This window comes from Embiotoca jacksoni, unplaced genomic scaffold, assembly GCF_022577435.1.
Source record: "Embiotoca jacksoni isolate LCO1_2020_lvr unplaced genomic scaffold, fEmbJac1.0.p SCAF_74, whole genome shotgun sequence".
Classification (NCBI taxonomy): Eukaryota; Metazoa; Chordata; class Actinopteri; family Embiotocidae; genus Embiotoca; species Embiotoca jacksoni.
Genome location: NW_027185430.1, coordinates 1,056,956 through 1,080,138, shown reverse-complemented (window position 1 = coordinate 1,080,138; position 23,183 = coordinate 1,056,956). Strand labels below are relative to the sequence as shown.

Below are 23,183 nucleotides of genomic sequence, written 5' to 3'. Positions count from 1 at the left end.
TTGATGCTCTTTAGGTTCAATTGATGCTCATTGTGTTGTATTGTTTAAAAATCCGGACTCCTTGCAGTTTTATTTAAGAAACTACGATGGAGCCAGCGGTGTTATATTGTGATTGTGCTGTTAAGACAACAAATATTTCATAAACAGTTTTTTAAAAGGACAAAACGGCAAGTCAAATCTGTAAATCCCTCTACACATTATTCATTGACTGAGCCCCTGAAGCTGACTCATCACCACATTCACAAACCCTCGGAAGTCAGAGGTGACAGTGACCACACTCAGCCCACCTTCATGCCTGAACACTGAAGGTACATTTTTTTTAATTATCCCTTTTTTATGTATTTGCGAGTCCGTTTTGTTTGCCACCTGTGGTGACTGGGGGATCTGCACTGAATGTTGATGTGTGAAGGAGCAGAGGAGGCTGGGAAAACAGTGATGACGAGTTTTATAGGCCATTTTTGAATTTGTGTTCACTTTATTTTCACAATTTGGACTGGTCCTGTGAAAACCTTGTAAATGAGGACCCTTGAAAGATCTTCTGCTCCTCAAGGCCTTCGTACTGAGAGGCCACAGAGGAGTTAAGAGTGTTTTTCATTTGATCTACATGATGATAATGTGGAAGTGATAGCACACAGAGTAGCAAAACTTCTGACTTCTGCAAATGATTTGAGAAAAAAAACTCTTTTATTGAGAGAAAAAGGTAAATTGACTTTTTTTCTTTTTGTAATAGTGGTGGCTGTGATGTCCTTGGTGGTCACTGCCGGCACACTGAGTGAGACTAGCTTTTCATCTAACACCAACTCCCCGATTACAAGCAGGAACATCAGAGTTTTGCAGCTTTCTGTTTTTAAAAGTACCTTTTAGAATGTGTTCAATTAAATGTTGGTTAGAATCAAGGACAGAGCGTGTTATTGAGAAATTCTGAAAGAAACTTGCCTTCTCTGTTTATTATTTACTGGATAAAAGTCATGCTAATGAAATAAAGTATCCATCCATCCATCCATCTGTGCATTAAGAAATCCATTACTATTAGATTTGTTATACATACTTTGGAGAGAAAAAGAATCAGTTTGAACCATTCAAACATTTTACAGCTTAAAGTGCAGCAGGAAGGGTTGTGCATTGTGAAATTAAATTTAGTTTTTTACATAGATATACATTAATATACAAAGTCTAAATGCCAAATCCCACTCTAAGTCAAATTTCAGATTCCCCGACTTTTCACAGACTTTCAAGGATTAAAAGGTGAATCTCCGTGAGATATAATGAATGGAAAAACATGCTGCTGTTGTGTTGAACAGACAAGAAACAGATACAGTATATGTCTGTTAAAAACAGGCTGACAAATGTTCATCTGTTTGATATTAAAATAAATTAAATCCATGTCTAAATACTGGTTTCAGAGGGAAATAATATATCTAACAATAATAGTAATTAGCTCACAGCCTAATAAACTACATTTTAATTTGTGTCAGTGAGCACTAATGCTACCAAACACACACACTGATGTTAACTAATGTTACAGCTACATACATGGAAAATATTACATTTCGATAAATGGAAACTAATATTTAAACATGCAAACTAAATTCCCTGATATTCCAGGACTTGGACCAAAAATAGCATCAAATTGCCTTGTCCCTGGTATTTCCAAAAAAATTAACTTACCATAAACACCCCAATCATTATGATGATTTAGACTTTTTCTTTTAGATCTTTTTTACATTGTGAAGTAAGAACTTCTTTGTGGTGGTGACATTTCATTTAGCTGTCTCCGTTCTTGGCCTCTGGACTTCAATGTATTATACTACAGCTGTTTGGCTTTGCAGCTGAGGTATTAAGCTGACAAATGTACAATAGGTTTAACGTGACAGCCAGGTGTAAGAAGTAATTAATTCAGACACATTTACTTTGATTTCCTGGGTGTATAATTTCCAGCACTGACAAAAGCCTGGTCTATCTTTCTTTGAGCACTGCTGAGGACCAAAGGAGGCTCTGCTGCTGAGAACCATTACCACAGTAATAAATGGAGATTTCTGTCAGATCTGACTACACCAATGGCAGCTATAAAAAGAAAGAAAAAAGGGAGAATAGTGATTAAAAAAGTTGAACAAAAAGTTTTGGGGGGATTTCAATTAGCTGTGGTTGTTTGATCTGAGGACCCTCCGTGACTGTCAGTCATGAATACTGCTGTGCTGCATGCTGGCTGTGAAGAATCCATTAAATATTAGGTCCTCTGCCACAGGGGCTACTAACCCCCCCCCCCCCACCCCCCCCCACCCACACCCACACACACACACACAATACACACAATACACACAATACACACACTAAACTGGAAGTAGACACAAAATAACACCCATCACCACCCACTCATGCAACCTGCACAGGAACACACACACAAACTTTCAGTATCTGTCATGTCATGTTTTCAAATTTTTTTAACAGTGTAGCACTCAGCTTGCATTTTGTAGAGACACACATGATCTCTGTCCTGTTCCCTCTCGCCTCTGTTTCATTAGCTGCTGAAATTCACTGTTTTTTTTAAATATATATACAGAAATGAAAGATCTTCTTCAGATCTTGTTAAGTCAGACTTTTCACCCTTTTATTTTTGATTTTACTGTTCTTTTTTTCAGCTGGTTGTACAGTTGTGGTGTTAAAGTTGACAGTGTTATTGGAACATAGTTGAAACAAGTATTTTCTAAGTAATAAATGATGTGTGATAAGTCAAAAGCTTCTGTATTATGTTGCTTTTAGAGTGATGGGTATCATACATTGCTGTACCAAACTGACAAAAAATTTAAATACATTAAAATAAAACATAAAACAGATTGCTGTATCCTTAATTTCAAAGGGAATGTGAAGAACTAAAGTAAAACTGAACAAAACTTCACATTTCAGTCATGTGATAATAAGTGACCCGACTGTAATTAGCTGTTTAATATGTAAGATGTAGTTCAATATACCAGAAAAAGCATCAAAAAAACATTAACAAATCACTTTGTAAAGCTGCTGAATCCAGAATGCCAAATAAAAACTGTATTGCAAAAAGCTAAAACATTCTATTTTAGATTTTGGAAAGGAGGGATAGTTCTCCGTTAGTCTTTCATTATGAATGTTGTGCTTTTAAGGTTTCATGAAAGAAAACTTTGAAAAGTCACTGGTGGAAAGTTCTTCCTGAATCCAATGCTCAACTTGCTTACCCTTAAGCTCCTTTGTCGTTTTATGTTGGATCAAATTATAAGGTGTTCAAATTCTACTCTTTGCATGCCAGCTTTTAGAATGAAATCCCTGCCATTAACTAACCCACACACAACAATAACTAGCACCAGGAATTATTCATCATGCCTCACTATCTGTTACCACATGCACACCCATCAGAAAGTATTTATTTCACTGTTCTGCTGCTCCTCCTCCTCTTCTCTCTCCATCTGGTGCCTCTCCGTATTTTTAACCAGCAGAGATAAAAGCCCTCTCCCACCTGTTTTCTGGCACCACAAGAGCTGCTTGGTAAAAATAAAATATCTGAACATTCAACAAAGTCAAATTTATAACTTTATGACATTTATAACGTCACCTGGAATAAAATTTAACACCGATTTAATAACCACAATAAAGGGCCCAGAATCTGTCACAAGCAGCCTCCTTCTGATTACATCCAGCTGATGAGGACAGTAAAACTAAATGTAAGCATATGGAAAATGACACTGGGTGAGTGTAGGGACATGATGTCCAGGTGCATATTATAATGCAGATGCAATTAAAATAAAGCCTGTTCCCTGTGACCTCAGGACAAAAACGAGCTGTAGCACAACTCTTATCCAATTCATATCCTCTTATTTATCATCCCTATTTGCCTTTTTCAACTCTGTGGTTGTTTTAGTTTTTTTCTTATCATGGCATTCAAGCATAAAACACTACCATAATAAACTGTAATTGAATTTGCACTCAGAGTTTTTTGAGGATATATGGTTTTACTTTTACAGCCTCTGAGAAAGAGGCTCCTGTTATTTAATAACCAAAGTAAACTCAAAGTTGAAACTGAGTGCTGTATTTTTGTGAATCATGGTGCAACGTATAAGTTCTGTTATCTAGGAGCACAGTAGGTGTGGCCATCTTTCTTGGTAAGTTGGTAAACACAAATGCAAGCATATTTGTGGCACAGCAGGTGTCCTGAAGAAGTAGGAAATGATCATTTGAAAGTGGTTACGGACTTTAATTAAGGCCAAACAAATCAGCTCCTCTCACTCCCTTCAAAACCGCTTATTTTCAGTTTCTAATTGCTGAAGAAGGAGCAGACCTTCACGACCAACCAAACTTTATGCGGAAAGAAACATACTTGTCTCGAGGTTCGGGCTCACAATCACAGTATTGATGGTGCTACGATTCCGCCTCCATTGATTGATGTTAAATCAGCTTGGGAAGAGGTAACTAATATTATTACCTCTGGTATTATGAGAACTGCTGTCCAGTGTAGGAAATTAAATGTCAAATTATACAAAGAACACTCATCCAAGACAATAAAATCAGGTCCTGGAAAGAACACATAGATAAATTACACACAGTTAAGCGCAAGATGGAATTAATTTATCAAAAACATTGATAAAGATCAATGTGCTCCAAACCTCACTGATACTGTGGTTAATAAATAAACTGCATTGGCAAACTTGAGTGTTAATAATTTACTTTCCAATTATTAATTCAATGACCTAAGCTGCTATTGTCATGATCCCTGTCTGACCCTATGTGTTTTGACCTTTGTTTCCCCGATCTCCTCTCCTCATGTTTTCTGTCATTCCCCTGTTTATTGTGGTGTGCCATGTGCTTTGTGTTTTGGTCTGTTGCTCCACTTCCTGTCTCTAGACACCTCCCATGGCCACGCCCCTGATCAGCCTGCACAGCTGCTGAAAATCCAGCTGATTACCACCTGGCAGTAAATCAACCCTGGTCCTGCAGTCCTGGGTTGTCAGTTTGTTATGTTTACTCCCGCAACCTGTCATCAAACCTGCAATCTACTTGACCTATCACCTCGTCTTGCCTTGGAGTTACCTGATGCCCTGCCTGCTTTCCTGTGTTGGTCCACGGGGCCTCTCAACCAACAGACCACTCGACCTGTCCCCCGCTGTGCGGTTCAGTCCAAACCTACACAACCCGGTGTGGAGCATGGCAAACATACACCTACTGTTTTGGACTGGCCTACTCCTTCCAGAGTCCCGCCTCTGGTTCCTCCACGTCTGTCTCACGGCTGTTCCACCAGTGTGTTTCGCACTCACCTCCAGCAGAAGAATTCAGTCCTGTCTCTGCCTGCCCCTGCTGGCAAACTCAACTGTTTAACCCTCACACACAGCCTCACCTCAGAAGAGACTGTGGATTATCCACTCAAACTCCATCTTCAACTCCTGTTAACAATAACAAATTATATTTTATTTTCACCATCTATACCTCTGGTCTGCTATTGGGTCCTATCCTGAACTCCAGGGACAGCTGTGTAAATTGCTTTAACTTTTTGTGTGAAAATCACCTCCGTAGGTATAATTTAATTGCAATTCATTTGTAGTTAATCTAAGTAGCCTTTTATTTTATTGCTAGTATTTATTTATATTATAATCTTCCCTCAGATTATTCAACACAATTACTGACAAAAATCCACGTGACATAAAGAGATATGTTTTTGAGTGGAGGACTTAAATGTGTATATATAGCCAAGTTTTTTGCTTATCCTTCTTTACACATTTTAAACTCAGACAACAGAAAAAGACATAATAAACTTTACTAAAAGTGGTTAACGCATTTTTATCATTACTCTATAAAATTAGGTAATTGTTAAATTTTTCTTGGAATAGACCAGCGCACAAATTTCCTGAATTGCTTTTGACCTCTTTAGTGATTCAACTAAGATTGATGTTTTGTCTATTGACACTGTTTCCACTGGTTGCAGATATAATCAATCAATCGGAGCTTTATAGTTGGAATCAAAAACACTTATGTCATCTGCCTGCATCGCTACCAACCAAGTACAAACTAACGGCAGCAAATCGGTGCAGCCAATTATCGACTAAAGATTACCAATAAAAGCTATTCTTTCTGCAATAAACCTTAGTTAAGTACTCCTGCTTCCATGTCATTTGAAATGATGTCAGCTGGACACAACAAGACCTTACCTAACATGAATACAAGGTCAGGCTTAATGTCTGAAGAGTAAAGAAGTGGGAAATATGATCTGATTATCATAATAGAACATCTCAAAAAGGGAAAATACGCCAACCGTCTGTAGTGTTATTACATATTGTGGGCCTGTGATTTAAACCTCGACTAGAATATAATGCTACCAAGGGCTGCTGGGGTTATTGTCACCATCTTATTAAATTTAGGAGTCAGTGGGAGCCAGTGGGCTCAGAGATTGAGGGAGTCGTGCCCAAGAATGATGAAACACTATGATCTTCATGTTGTGAACCAATAGTCTGGACAATCAAAGCACAGATCGGGCAGACATGTTCAGTACAGCTGAAGTAATCATTTGATTTAATAGTAATTCTTCTTTGTCATCTGTGCTTTGGTGAGGTGATGAAACATTTAAGCCGTGATGAAAAGACAAAAAGAGCAGCAGAGTTTTTGAACTGTTAGTGTGCAAAGCTGCCAAGAACGTACCGTCTCTATGCCAATAAAATGTCTTCGGACTGAAGTGACAGAGAGATTAAACCAAGAAACATAAGTTGTGGGTACATTGAGGGACAAAATGATGAAGATACAGACATAAGGGCGGCAGGCAGGTATAATAATCAATCATCTCTCCCTCTCTCAGGTTATAATCTATCCATTAGTTTCAGATGAGCAAGCAGAACCACTCTATCTGGGCCTTAATGTGACTCCGCTTACATGCTTAGACAGAGCCAGTGAAGACGAGCCACTGAGTGATTGCCTCAGTGGTACAATGAATGAGACTTGAAGTTGGCGCTACGGTACATGTGATGAAGAGCGTCTCTTCATCTCAGTCATTTTCAATCTCTCATCGTAATCTGTAAATGATTGATACACGTTAGTTTCTAGATATTTTCATCGAAAGTGTAACTAATTCATTCTGTACAGTGTGCATTGTATTGATTATTTATTAGCATGACTCACTCTGTCTGACAGCTGCTGTACTTTTGGATTTTTCATTTAAGTTAACATTTTGTTTATCCTGAGTTTGTGTGAAGGGAGAATGCAGCCCAAATGTATCACAGCCTTTGTTGTGCATCCTCTTTCAAGGGTCATCTTAATATTCAAGGACATAGTCACTGCACGCTCTGAGACTGTGACTGAATAAGCTGATTTTGGCTCAAAAGGCCTGAGAGGTGGTACAGCATGCTAACTGATGAATATTTGGTGATGTAAATTTACACAGGGTCCAATCCAGACCTTGACTAAAGTGCTGTGTTCCTTTCACTATTCAACTTGCGTACACATTTTGAGTAATACATATGTAAATCTCTTTATGTAACTCAAACACAGATGATCACTTTTTCAAAATTTAACATGTACTGTCAATTTATGTCTGATTCAGATTCAAACTAATATGATGTGTCATTACCTCAATGTGCAGTACATCATACCCTACTTCCTTCAGCCGAGATGGTCCCCGAACGATATAGAGCGCACAGAGTTTTACTGGATATGAACACAGCTTACAGCGCCCAGATTTATTAAATATCATCCCAAATATACAGCACAGACACTAGGAATCATGTTGATTGCAATTCATACTGTATTTTCTTTACTTCATGAATTTAATGTTGTTGTTTTTTTAATCAATAATGTGACTGCAGATGACTGGATGCACACAAAGGGAACAGACATGATCTCTATTATCCAGAGGTCTGATCTGGAAGTGAAGGATAACCAGAGATCTCTGATAAAGTTCATCTCAGGTTGTTGTTACTCTGAGCAAAACTGTTCAACTGCAAATAACAATACCAGTAATACTTCAAGACCCACTTCAATGGGTTTTGAGTGAGAGCCAAGGATATGGGTAAATAAGGGAAATGAAGAAGGAAGGAACGGAGGGCTGAAGAGTGGCAGAAAAAATAAATACAACTCAAGGAAAGCAGAATAGTGTTTCAGGGCTGAGGCGTGAGAGAAAGATGTTGAGCACTATATGAACGCTGTTCTGTGCAATCATGACAGGAAATATTGTTCGGTCTAACAAATGAAGCAACACTTGATGAGTTCTGGCTGTGTGTGTGTGTGTGTGTGTGTGCGCGTGCTTGTGTGTGTATCTGAAAAAAGATTCCACGAAAGTAATTTTTGCATCTTGGGAATTCATCGGCATGCTTGTTGTCCTTGTTTGAAAGTGTTATAGTTCACCTCCCTTTGACTTGTAGACCTTGGGAGGGAGGACATTCTTCAGAAAGGGAGGACATGTTAGCCTGTTCTCATATAAAACTGGGTTTTAAAGTTTAGAATTAGGTTTAAGCTTGGGCAAAGGTTTGACAGGAGTTTGACATTTACCTGTGAAGGTTAGGGTGCCAGATATCATTGTGGGCGAACAAAGGAAAATAAATGTGTGTTTTTATGTGATTGTTTTAAGTAGTATTAGATTCTGCGCTGTGCGTTAATGTGAGCCTTGGAGGCGGGACAGTGTGTGTCTGCAGTGTGTGTGTGTGTGTGTGTGTGTGTGTGTGTGTGTGTGTGTGTGTGTGTGTGTGTCTGCAGTGTGTCTGCAGTGTGTCTGCAGAGTGTTTGTGTCTGCAGTGTGTGTCTTGGACTCCTATGCAGAGGCATAACTCATCTCCACTGACCAGTCAGCCAGCTTGAGCATCAAGTCCTAATATACACTCCACAACAACAAACAGCCATGCGAGAATGACCACTGACACACACAAAAACCTCAATGGTACGGGACTGTATGCACACGCACAAAGACACCTAAACACACACACACACACACACACACACACACACACACACACACACACACACACACACACATCTTCAGGTGTGTAAAGTGTGTTATGTTTATATAAACCACAGCTTTAACTTTCTTCACTGTCACCATATTAAGTTCATATGAAGAAGCGATGTTTCCTGTTTACTCATTCAGCAGACGAGGAGCAGTGTTAGCAGAACTTGGAGTGGCGCTTCTGGCCACCAATGTTCTTTTTACTGTAATTTAATAAATATTTGATTCTGTAGCTGCAAGAACTACGACTGTGTCCCCCAGTTTGTTGTTAACGTTGTCTGTCGGCTGTTTGTGCTGGACAGGTGGTGTACAGTTCACCTGTAGTACATCACCACCATTGTATCATGATCGTTACCTTTAAGTTTGTTTTGTATATCCAGGGCGATATCCAGAGGGTAGAAGGGCAGCACAGGGTCGTTGACTAGGCGGAGAATCACTTCTGCTGTCATCTGTAAGAAAAAAAAAAAAAAAAAAAAGTTCTGAATTATGTTAGGGTGCTCTCCACAAGCATGAAATAAATAGCAATAAATCATACATGTCAATTACTTCTAGTTTTCCAATTAGCATTACATGCTAGTTAGAGTGCTGTTATGTAGGGCACAGCATTGCCTTTATAACATCCAGAAGAGGAAAAGTAGTGATAGGGTTCCATATCTATTCCTACTGCTTACACTTATGGTTTTGAGTCAGAGCCCATTTTATGCATTTATTGCATGTTATTTGTCTTCATTGAAATGTTCCAAAACTGCATGCCTTATCAAAAGTAAATATCATTTCTCCCTTTCATTTAGACTCATTTATTTTATTCTCAAAAGTTACAAAGGAAGAACTGAGGCATGGTGGGAAATGCAAATCGATTTTGGTGGAGAGGAGGGGCCAAAACCCAGTTCATCAGAGCTGTAGAAGTTAACAATCAGGTTTTATATGATATATAGGTTTCCAATTCACTCGCCTTCATCACAGCAAACAAACTACAGTAGCTCCATGTTGGATTGTTGCTACAGGAGGAAGCGGAATAACTGAACACCAGACACGGAGCAGCAGACAGACGGACAGGGAGAGAAGCCACCATTAACTGCTAAACTAAAGTAGCGCACAGATCCAGATCTGAACAGCTTGTAAACAGCTGTGAGACATTTCACATGTAGCTTTGACTTACAAATTAATATTCAACCTAATATCGTATATCGCCACTCAGCCAAAATACATCGGGATATGACTTTTGGTCCACATTGGCCGGCCTTAGTGCATTCACATTTACCTTATTTGGGCCAGACCGTCGGCCTTTTCAGTTTGGTCCGAACCAAACTAGTAGGTGTGAAAAGTGCCTTTGAACACTGTCTGGAGCAAAGGACCAATGAAAAGAGGTGGTCTTGGTCCAGATCAAAATGAACCACGGGTTCTGACTTTCAGATCAGTTAGAGACAATTGAGGAAATGAATCACCACTAACTAAAAAACAACAACAAAACAGAGAAACGGAAAAAGAAGAAATGAGCCGCGGTATAATTTGGTCAAAGTGTATTAATGAAAACTGAACATGAAAAATGTGGACTTACACATATTACTTCTTATCTGAAAGGGAAATTAGTGCAGCTCATAATACCATAATGATAATAATAATAATAATAATAATATAGTGGCAATGACATGAATCTGCATGATGAGTTTCAAAGATATTTCCAAAGAGTTACCATGTGTCACAGTGTTCTGCAGATGATTTCTGACATTCAAAGTTAAAACAAGCTAATCTGCATATAAATGACTGTTTTACTACAACAGCAGCTTCCTAAATCTGAGAGTAAGATTTGAGTTGTGTATGAAAAATCATTCTTGACGGCAGTGGGCTGGTGGAAGGATTTTCTAGGTGGGTCTGTGATAAGAACTTTCTTTTTTTTAAATTCTCACCTGCAAAAGCATCCTGAAATTCAGTCAGTAACAGTGGAACAACTGGGGGAACAGTTTGAACAACCTTGAGCTTGTCTCCTTAACCTCATTGCCAGGCCACAGATCTGGGAAACACTGCAGCAAAAATGAATACCTTTACATCCACCTGATGAAAACTGGTATGTCGAGGTGTTAAAATGGACAAAACGCAACACACAGAGCAGATAACTTGAATAAACGGTAGGTTTAACAGTCCAGGTTATAATAGGTGAATTCTGAGACAAGTCCGGGGTGGCTGAAAGCCAACAAAAGTCCCTACTGACCTGGGATCCATCCAGGCCCGGGTCGACTGTGTGGTTCCCCGTGGACCGACACAGGACAGCGGGCCGGGTCGACTGTGTGGTTCCCGTGGACCGACACAGGACAGCGGGCCGGGTCGACTGTGTGGTTCCTGTGGACCGACACAGGACAGCGGGCCGGGTCGACTGTGTGGTTCCCGTGGACCGACACAGGATTGGCAAGACTCGTCGACTGTGATCTCCGTGGATCGACGCTGGACGGCAGGTAAGTACCACAGGTACCAGTTATCAGGCTGCCAGCTACATTGGTAGGACAGGTGATCTGACGGAACGGACTGACACAGGTGGAGTATAGGACCAGGATTCATATACTGCCAGGTGATGATTGCTAGAATGAGAACCAGCTATGCCAGCTGATTGAGGTGTGGTAGTGAGAGGTGTCTGGAGACCAGAACATCTAACACATGACAGACCAGAACATCTAATGGGCTTCTAATGAAGAGAATGAAATGTGGTTGAAATCAGCAGTAAAAGGCTGAAGAGTGGACCTGGGCAGACGGTCCCAACTTCAGCAAAACCTATTTAACCAAAGAGTGGGACTGAAAAGCATTTCATGAATAAACTAAAGAAACGTTGTGACTCATATTCAGCAGATACACTTAAAAAGCAATATAGTTCAAGAAAAATGAATGCTACAATAACAACAACAAAAGACTTCTGCTGCTTCAAAACCTTACAGTTGTGTGCGTTTGGATTTGATTGGTCACATCATGTTGTGTCTCGTCTGTCACGCTAGCATCAGTCCAGATCGGATTTTGCACGACACACTTTAGGACCTAAATTGTAAATTGAAAATCGGACACTCCATGCAACCTTTTGCTTTTCATACTGATCAGACATCAGCTGTCTTGTGAGGGAAAATTAATAATTAGGGAACCTTTGGCTGCAACGTGAGCAAACATGTATGGAGAGCTCTGCTTCTTCTGGCACCTCCTACTGAAAAAAACTGTCCAAATCACAGTGTGTCCGTCTGGCTCCTCTCTCGTTCTGAAGGGATGCAGACAGATCGCTGCCACTGATTCAACTAACTGTGTTATTTATCAGGTCAATAACTTCACTATGCTAACCAATTACTCCATATAACATCACTGTAGCAAGGTTGGTGCTACCGGGGTCTCTCCTGGACACAGATGACACGCTCGGGTGTAAAATGCCTTTATTTGCCCTGCCCATACACCAATGTCTCCGTGCAACCGCTTCTCCCTAGCCTCCTTCTCCCTGCCACCTTTATATGGGAGAGCTATTTGGCTAAGCTGTGCTCATTACACCTTCCCGGCACCATTCCCTGAACCACTCCTCCCACTCTCTTTCCCCTGCAGCTGAGCTAACCACACCCCACCACCACAATCACAATGGGGTTTATTGCTGTATCGATCTCCGTATTCTCCACCTAGACTGTATCAACAGGAAATACACCCATGTACACCTGGTATTCCAAAAAGGGTGTATATCTCAGTGCCACATTATAATTGGAGTCCCATTCATCAGCCAAGGACATTAAATGCATGATTCAATCTGAGCCACATTCATTTACACATCAAGATCTGACAGCCAGTGAGACACAAAGCTGGACAGATATCTGTTGCATGTCTCTGCAGAAAACTAAAACAGACAAGACCATTTTCAACTTTGCTTTTAGGTAGGTTAGGTAGTTACTTTATTAATCCCCAAGGGGACATTTTTTCACTACAGCAGCATACAGGAAGCAATAAGATAATAATATAATAATAAAAAGCAATAAAATAGCAGTAAAAAAAATATTAAATATAAAATGCACAGTATATATAGAATATACAGTACAGTATATATATATATTATATACAAGCAACCAAGAAACACAGACAACGGTGTTATTGTTGTGTGATGGATTTTGCCAGAGGTGAGTTATTGTACAGTCTTATTGCGGTTGGCAGGAATGATCTCCTGTATCTGGAATGATCTCCTGTATCTGGAATGATCTCCTGTATCTGGAATGATCTCCTGTATCTGGAATGATCTCCTGTATCAGGAATGATCTCCTGTATCAGGAATGATCTCCTGTATCTGGAATGATCTCCTGTATCTGGAATGATCTCCTGTATCTGGAATGATCTCCTGTATCAGGAATGATCTCCTGTATCTGGAATGATCTCCTGTATCAGGAATGATCTCCTGTATCTGTCCTTGTGACAGCGGAGCTGAAGGAGTCTTTTGGAGAAAGTGCTCCGCTGTCCCTGCAGCAGGTGGTATTTTGATCCTGCATGTTCTTTTAATAGTTTCATAGTAGACTGTATTAAAAATGCCCGCAGCATCCATGATGTCACCCACAGGTTTCCTGAAGAACAGTTTTGAAGCAGTGTCGGACTCTGTTGGCCAGAGGCAGACAGGAAACACAGTAAGAGACAGGCTGGCAGGACATGCACTGTTTATTACCAGCTTAAATCAAACCAGGGACGCTGCAGGTGTGAACCTTAACCAGTAGTCCATCTGAGTGAAATTCAGATTTATCTTAACTAATAAATCAGTATGTGTACAGTATGCTGTATAAATATACTGGATATCCTTGTTTGTGTTAGCATTAAAGAGAAAAGCCAGAACTTACAGCTGAGTTGAATTTACAGGCATATTAAATGATCTCAGCAGTGAGTTCATAGAGTGACAGCATGCTCCCACGGAAAACATGTACAGTATCAGTATCAGTTAGTTTGATATATATATATAAAAGCAGAAGGCTAACCACGTTAGAGTGGGCACATATGGAGGCATTACATACCAGTGTAGACCTGACACATTTGGACTTGCCGAAGCACCAGTAGGATCAGTTCACCCCTTTATTGACGGAACCATTTGCAAGGAAAGCTATATGAAGTTTTTTAGCTTCCCTATTTTAAACAGAATGCAAAGAAAGCTCCTTCTGAAGGTCAAATGTAAATATACAAAGGGTTTAAATTGGTGTGACTGATGCAGTATTGAAATCATTCTATTACTTACACAAAAAGTGTGGCGAGTACAATTGTGGAATTTGTGTCTGCTGATTTGGTTACGATGACTTTAACCTGGTCACTAATAAAATAAAGGTGCCTTTCCTAAAAAAAAAAGAAAGACTAAAGTAAAGGTCATATCCAACCGCCCCCCCCCCCCCGCCCCCCCCCCACACACACACACAAACCCCTCTCTCTTTCAGTGTGTGTCTAAGTGTGTGTGTTCCAGCTGACCTGTTTCATTCCTGGCCAGCAAGCCTCAGGTCTTTCTCCAGTTGAGCAAACTCTCGGATGATAACCTCAGTACCAGGTTCATTCACTCAGTGGCACACATCCCTCACACACACACACACACACACACACACACACACACACACACACACACACACACACACACACACACACACACACACACACACACACTCTCCAGGCCGTCACAGGTTGAATGCGTTGGACTGGACTGAGAGTGAAGGGCACACAGCCAGAACCCTCAAGACAAGGTCACAGCTCACATTCACAGACAACACATGCAGCTTGTTAACACAAATATGTCAGATGTGTTTGTGCTCACTTGCTGTAATTACTGAAATACAATTGTGGTGTGGTATTACACACCTGCATCCCTCATATCTATCATGTAAGCTAATGTATTTTTCCCTTTTATGAAGAAGATATTGGATGTAGTCTGGTCTGAATGATCAACGGCATTTTGTCAAAAGGTTTCAACAAACAACAAGGAGAATTATATATGGCAAAACTTTAATATTATTGATTATATGCAGTGTGCGCAACAATGAATTCTACATGAAAACTTAGTTGTGTAACAATTTAAAAGCTAAGCAAGTGTAACTGTGACAGGTGTAATTATCACTTCATGTATCATTTTAGGTTTCAATGCGTCATCATCGATCCTGTTTGAACAAAAGTAAATATAATTTCTGCCCATTACTTAGATTCAAAAGTTATAAAGAAATAACGAAGGCATGATGGAAAATGCTAATTTGACAACAAGCTGCACAGTAAACACCAAGTGTTGAATCAGGTTCTTCAACACTCAGAAAATAAACAATGAAACACTACTCAGATAAAGAGAGTCCCTGAACACAAGCTGTAATTTAACATTGACAATAAACCATAATCTAACTCTTTCACTCTGTTTTATTTAACTCCAGGATACTCCACTCCAGACATTTGCTGTGTGTGAGTTCTCTGAATGTTTTCTAGTATTAATAATGTTGCTGAATAATCTTACACTAGTTTCAGCTTCAGTAAGATAAGTGGTGATGCGGAGTCTTGGGCCAGAGACATTTCCTTGAAAATCAACTTTCACAAAAGTCTCAATGTTTAGCAGCAAAATCTGTTTTTATATTGTTGGAAAAAAAAAATCACTTGTATTGACATAATTCAACAATAAAGTTATGTTTACTGCATATATGTTTTTGTTCTTTGAGTTTCAGTTCTTTTTTGACAGAACTCATTAAAGAAGAGCTTAAATAGCAGATGAGCCTGAGAAATAACAACCCAATATACAAGTTTGTAGTGAGTTTCTTACTTGCAGCATTGACATCCTTATAAAAACCCAAAATATATTTTGGTTCTTGACCACAATTTAAAACGCACTTGTCTGGATTTAAACCGTGTTAGGCCACAGTTTTGAAGGATGTATCTGCAGGGTTTATGTTTATATTTAAAGTTGCACCAAAACTGGGACTGATGCATTATGCTTCTGTGCCTCTGTGCCAATGTGACATCTTGCGTCTTACTTTATCCACCTAAGCAGGTGTCCCTATATACCACTCGTTTGCTAGTATTTTGAAAATGGCTTTCAGTGTACAGATCTGTTCTGCACCTCTCTACGCTGTTGTCGCTGCTATTGAAATCAATCTGGCAGCGGGAAAGATTAGAGCATTGATTTGAAGCCGGTGAGTAATACTACTGCAGAAAGCATACATCAAAAGCCTGTAATGTGGTGGGACAGAAAAGGCCGTTGATTTCTTATTTATGGCCTTATTTCTGGATTGTCTCTTTCGAAGGCAGAGGCGACGGAGAGAGGCCGTGAGAAAGGAGACGGGGAGACGGCGAGAGATAATGATCGGGGAAGAAAGGCAGAAAAGAGGCTGTGCCATAACAGGAAGTAGAAGACAATCCGAGCTAAAGGAAGATGACAGTTAGAGTGGAGTGGAAGAAAGAACTAACTATAGTCTGAGCATCTCTTCTCATGTTTCCCCTTTTCTCCTCATCTTCTTCTGTCATGACCATCCTCCCATCATCCCCTCTCCTGAAGTAACCTTTAAGATTTTAATATAATTAGCGCCATCTGTCTCCATTACACTGCAGGAGTCAAACACCATCCATCTCTCTCTGTAAATTTAAAAAGGAAAAGGAAAGTAAATATCTCCATATTCACCTGGACAAAGGTCACAAGTTGATTGATTGACCCTCAGACAAATGACCCAGGGTGACTTCCAAGCTCTGAAAGAGCCCTGCTGTAAACTTTGGGCAAAAAAAGCAACAGCACCAAAAACCTACGTATGCTTTTGTGAGCAGTGGACCGGGTGTGTCTGCGATTTCTCCGTGGACATGGGCACATGGTGCACATCAAATTTCACGTCAAACTCTGAAAGTCCACAATGAAGACCCTTGAAATGTTTCAGGAAGCCTACAACAATGAAGCAAGGAGCCTGGAGAGGTGTTTCAAGTGACATTTGCATTTACGATGAGCCGAACGTCTCTGTCCAAAACCGAAAAAAGCAAATCAGGTCAGATGTGCAACCAGGTGGGTTTTCTTTGACATTGGCAGGGGTTGTGCATCATGAATCCGTCCCACAGCATCAGGCTGTCAACACCGAGCTTTACTTTGGTGTTCTGAAGCGTCTGAGGGAAAACATTCGATAAAAACCACCTGATCTGTGGCTCCATGGTAACAGAGTTCTCCAACATGACAAAGAACCTGCTCACAGCGCAATGAAAAGTTTCTCACCCACAACAACACAATCATAGCTCCTCACCACTCCTCCTCACCACATTTCTACTTGTACTTCTCTCTGTTCCCCAATAACTTGGCACAAACTTTGATGGTGGCTCTCTGCTCAAGTTTCATGGTGCACAAAGAAATCACAGATATACCCAAACCACTGCTCACAAAAGCAGGCTAGTTAAAAGTCAATTAAACGCATAAATAGTAATCATTGTGTAATCATAAATAGTAATCATATGCTGTAACTAGTGTATATTTATTTTCCACACTATCACTGGCAGTGTCAAGGTTTAAGAATGGTTGCAAGCAGCAAGGTTTTACTTATTCAAAAATACAATCACTGGGGTCGAGGTAATGCTGTACAGTGGAGGAAAGCTGTTTCTACAAGTCTAGACATTGTGGGAACTGGCCCTGGTTTACAAATGTTACTGTTAAAGGGAGAAAGGATTCGCATGGTGGCAAATTATGAACATTACTGATGAAGTACACCTAGCTTTTTTAAAGTATATCAGAAAATTCTTGGTCTTCAAAAAACAAGAACCTGCATTCACATGGAGGTTTTCTGAGCCACTATTCGACTGGCCTGGTTCTTCTCTCATACACGCACCTGCTCCTGGCCTGTGAGTACAACCTGTGGTCTCCCGTTTCAGGTCACTGGTGATGGTGGTACCTCAAAGCTTCCCAGACTCCACCACCTTGATCTCTGCATTATTGATGAGTAGTGGAGGGAGTCAAATTGTTGTTTTCTGAAAGTCCATGACTACCTGAACTTAAGTCTACAATAAATCTACTGACATCGGTGCTGGCTGTGTCGGAGTGCCATGTGCTGAGCCTGAGGTTGACAGCATTGTCCACAGATTGGTTGGCCTGTAGTTGAATTGTTGTAAGTCCAGAAGGAGGTCTGTGATTGGTTTGAGGAAGGACCGGAGTTTTTTGCTGCACTACATAACAATAGACTTCGGTTGTCTGGGACATAATTCTGTCCTTCTCTGGAAATGGGATGATGGCGGATGCTTTGAAGCAGGGTGCCACGCAGCAAGCACACATGGAAGGATTGGAAATGCATGAGAATACTGTTGAGAGGCGGGTGCCCCGGTGCCCCAGTGTGGCTGGAAGACCCCATCAGGTCCCCGAGCTGACCTTAAAATCAGCTGTGTGGACTTAACGTTATGGGCCTTCTCATAAGTTAGTGCACTGAGATATAAGAATGAGCCGCAGTAACTTATTGGTCTGTAAAAGCAGATAGATTTTATCTATTTTCCCAATTTTTACAGAGTACGCAATCACCCTGAATGACAGACACACAGAGTAAAGACACAATTTGTTGATGGTCCACCATCCTGCAGATTTGTCCCCGTATGCCCGATGGTCATAACATCCATGGCATTATACTACGGCTGCTTTTATTAATTATCACTACGTAGTATCGTTAGCATTAACAGCTGTTTACTCAGCAGAAAACATTGTGAGTTCTAATGTCTTTGACAAAATACCAACACTGCTATTTCTTCATATTCTGTGGATAATTTTTGTCAACTTTTAAGTGTTACAAAATAAACATATTACAGGCTTCCCCTGGACAGTAAAACAAGGTGAATAAAGTTATCATCACAAAAGCACAGATGGAGAATGAGCTTGAAGAATGAATAAAGGAGGTAACACAAGCTTGGTTTTCCTTTGACGATATACCAATAAATAAATAAATCCACCAAATACCAGCCTGCCATGATGATTCCTATATAAGGATTGGTGTTGGTGTCAATATGAGCTGTAATATACTCCAACAAAATAAACAGATAGATACACATCTCAAATGTCACTTTAACATTTGTTGGACTGTAATATGTTGTTACATACATTTTTAACACATTGACATTATGAAAAAAAATCATCTACTCAGTTGACCTTTACCAAGATGATCTGTGTGTTTCAATATATTGTATGCTGCTGCTGCTGCCACTTCCTCCCCGTGCTCGTGGACTTTGTCGCCATTGATGTATAGTTTATTATTCGCTTTCTTCTCTTAATTCTGCATTAAATTTGACCTTCCTCTTCGCCCACAGCTTCACTATTCTCTGTGATAGTAGTCTAAAACCCTGTTCTCTGAAGAGCGGACCAATCAGCTACCAGTTGGGTTGCGTTCCAACAATGGTGGCGGGGGCAAGCGAATATTGAAGGGTTGAAGCCAGAGAAAGAACAAAACTCTTTGTATCTGTAAGTTTACTTCACAAAGTCTGCAGCGGTCATTTACCAGCGTGGAGGGTCTCTGCTGTTTACAGCTTGCTGAGTTTCAGTGCACAACATACAGTTAACACTATATGGTGGTCAATTTGTCAAATGCTGCTGCATTCGATTCAAATTTAACCCGAGGTCTATGCCAGTTAGGATCCAACAACTGGAAACCATCCCCAATGGAAGCCAAACACGATCTTCCTCTAGCAGTGAATAGAATAAACAAGCTTGTTTTTTTTAAATTTATATCAAAGCAATGTATTCTAAAAAAAAAAAAAAAAAGGATTCTGTGATAACAGAAATGTGATTTTATCCAAAATTTGAAAGATAAACTATCTAAAGAAGCAAAATGTAGAAGCAGTACAGTATATTGAAGCAAACCATTGGGTTATCATGCTAAAACATGTTTCCTTGATAAGTCTGAAAAGAAAATTAGTTCACACAGATACATACTGTATTTGGCAATTCTTAAAGTAGGTGAAACGTCTCGAGAGACCAGACGGAGATTTCTACATGTGGGACTATGCAGTGAGGCCGATGCAGGATGGCATCACCAAAACAGTGTAATCAATGAATCACCTGCAGGTCTCTTAGTTTGATTGTAAAGAGCTTGTGTAAATAGGATTTATAATATCTTTATCGACAACAACCGGGAAGGCAGGTATCAACTTATATTTAGATAATAGTGTTTGTATGATGAACAATAAAGAAAAGTACATAGTGTAGCACTATTCAAACCACTCTTCCATGATTGAAGGTAACTGTTCTTTCCTGGTAAATATTTTGCATAATTAAGAGTTAAATAATCTAATTTATTTATCTGATATGATCAGCAGCCTCTTGGGTCAGCCCTTGTCTCATTTGGGTTCGTCCAATTAAGCCCCGCCCTCCAGATGACCCCAGTCTGTGGTAATATATACAGTTTGTAGTACATACTGTATAATCACACTTTCAAGGCAAGCAATACATTTTGAATTTGAAAAAAACAACTGAGATTAAATTATGTATAAAGTGACAAAACAGTACTTAATTTGTTTATTTTACCGTTGCACAGCAGTGATGTTTGAATGTTATAAAGTAGATGTGCAAAGAAGACTTAAAATGTCCGAAATATGGGGAGGTTCCTGAAAAAGTTGCCAAAGCGGTAAAGGTCAGTCTGTTCAGCTCTCTTTCTTTCCTCACAGGGAGGAGCCTTTTCTATATGTAAATATTTAAGAGATGACAGAATGACAGAGAAGGAGAAAGTTGTATCTATGTCAGATATTTTTTCTTCTTTTTTCTTCCCAGAATGTTGTTTTTAGGTCGGCTAAAACCATTTAATCACCTCTCCCCAACCGGTCGAGGCAGATGTTCTCCACCTCTAAGGGCTTCTGTCGGAGGTTTCTTCCTGTTAAAAGAGACTTTTTCCTTCCTTCTGTCGGAGGTTTCTTCCTCCGACAGAAGCTCGCTCGCTCGCTCGCTCGCTCGCTCACACACACACACACACACACACACACACACACACACACACACACACACACACACACACACACACACACACACACACACACACACACACACACACACAGAGACGCTATAGCGAACCTTCAATGACACACAGCCGACACAGCCTCTCAGCCAACTCCTGTCCAATCCAGATTTGTAGCATCATTTGGAATGCTGGGCTACATAAATACATGCATGTAGACATCCAGAGTGACAGCGCTGCCTTCGGAGCAGTGCATCACTTACACACACACACACACACACACACACACACACACACACACACACACACACACACACACACACACACACTCACACACACACACACATACATCCCCACAGGCACATGTACACAGACAAAGCTGGCGAGAAAACGAAATGATGGTCAGATGAGTGGATGGAAGAGGCAGAGCAGGTGACGAAGATCATTTTCTCTTTCTCGCTCAGTGAAGTGGTAATTCTGTCCGAGTCTGCGAGCTCGCTGCCTGCCTGCTCCCCCCGGGGCCTGTCGAGAGATGGAGAGATTCTCCTCTGATTCAGGACGCCCAGTTCTCTGGGCCAAAATAGGCCTCATGAATAAACCATAAACTGTGTAGTTAAGTTATGTAACGACAGCACATGAATAGATGCAGCACGGCGAAGTACAGTAGGAGGGGTGACATTCAGTTCCCCTATTCAAGATGTGCTCAAAAGAATAAACAAATATTACTGTACACATGCACAGCCTCTAAAGTGATGAAGTGGCACTCCAAAACTATTTCACAAGCGTAAGTCTCTGCTCTGCTGCTGAGGTTACCTGAAAGCATGCAAAATATCTTCCTTTAGAGGGAGAAATCCAGGTTGTGAGAATATGCAGATTAGTGGTAGTAGCATAAACAGCTAAACATAGTTTAGCTTATGTGAACTTGTTCTGGAGAGTCTGATAAGGTTTGGAATACAGGCATGGTGTGGTAACCTTTCAGCACAGTTCAAATCCAGACATAACCGTATTGTTCAGACTGCAATGAAGATCATAGAAACCATAAAGCATCATGAAAGACGACCAGTCCCTTAAGCTCTTGTATGAGAATTTTAGCTGACCCCTCCCATGTTTACACTCTGAGGATGAACTTCGACCCTCAGGCAAACGATTCAGAGGGTCTAAGTGCAGATTCAATTGTTTTAAAAACTTGATTGTGCCCTTTTCAATTAACATGTTAAACATGTGCTGTCTGCTGTCTTAAGTGTTGTCCTTAATGGTGCAATATGATCATGCTATAGGAGCAATACCTAAGGTGTTGAATGTATCTCAAATACGCAATATGTCGTATGTTTAGTTTTTAAGCTTGTATACACATTCCGTTTTTGTTTGTTTTCTTTTTTTTTGTAAGCTATGAAATGCAGCTCTATCTGTATAATATCTCTTAAGTATTGGATGGCACTGTTTATTTTTAAGTGAAATGCACTCGTTTTACTTAAATCTCGCTATTTATGACACATAAATGTATGTTCTTCAGAAATTGTGTTATGTTATGTCCAAAATGCAGAATTCTATGAAATGCTGCAACAATGCCCAAGACAAATTTCCCCATGGCGACAACTCATATCGTAACTCATAATACCAACATTTCATAATGACAGCCTGTTTAGCTGCTCGACTGCCAGACTTTGACGTAAATGCTCACCTCAGCTTTCTAACATCTTACAATGACAGTTCTAACATGATGATGCTACATCTTTAGAATGAAAACGGTCTAATTTGGGGCATGGTGCTAACATATGATGCTAGTGTTACACTAGCATCATATGTTAGCACCAAAGTCGCACCAAAACTATCACAGTTAGGGGAACACGAATGTCTGACAGTCCATCCAACAGTAGGTGAGACATTTAACTTAGTTTCCTGGTAGCGCTACAGGAAGTCAGATGATCACAAAGGTCAGTGAACGTCCTCCTCCCTGAACCGTTAACGCCTCAACAGACTATCAAGGAAATCCAGTCCTTGTTGAAATGTTTCAGTCTGAACCAGAGTGATGGATGGACCTGCTTCATGATCGATACAGCCATGCAGCTAAGGTGACTAAAATTATTTACATAGTTCATCAGCAAATTCCAACAGTACTGTATGCCAACATGCTATACACTGCTTGCAAGACACAGAGAGGTGGAATATGTCAAGCTTTCAGGGTGTAACACTTCAACAGCTGTCAGTATCTGACATTACAGGAGTAGAAAGACAATTATTATGCAAATATTTTTAGACTTTAGCTGAATGTTAGCGACTGTAGCATTATCATAAAATACTTGGGCTGTAAATCTTTCCATATTTGCAAAGATTTTCTGGAGTAAGTTGCTTTAATTGTT

General features: G+C 40.2%; 1 protein-coding gene across 1 annotated transcript in view; it reads right to left on the bottom strand.

Annotated features, from left to right (window-relative positions):
* The window catches only part of LOC138215397 (inactive N-acetylated-alpha-linked acidic dipeptidase-like protein 2), a 471,279-nt gene that overhangs the window by 19,867 nt on the left and 428,229 nt on the right, over positions 1-23,183 (bottom strand). The window contains exon 15 of the mRNA XM_069177518.1: positions 9,297-9,390. Within this exon, the coding sequence (XP_069033619.1) occupies positions 9,297-9,390 (94 nt within the window). The remainder of the gene's footprint in view (positions 1-9,296; positions 9,391-23,183) is intronic.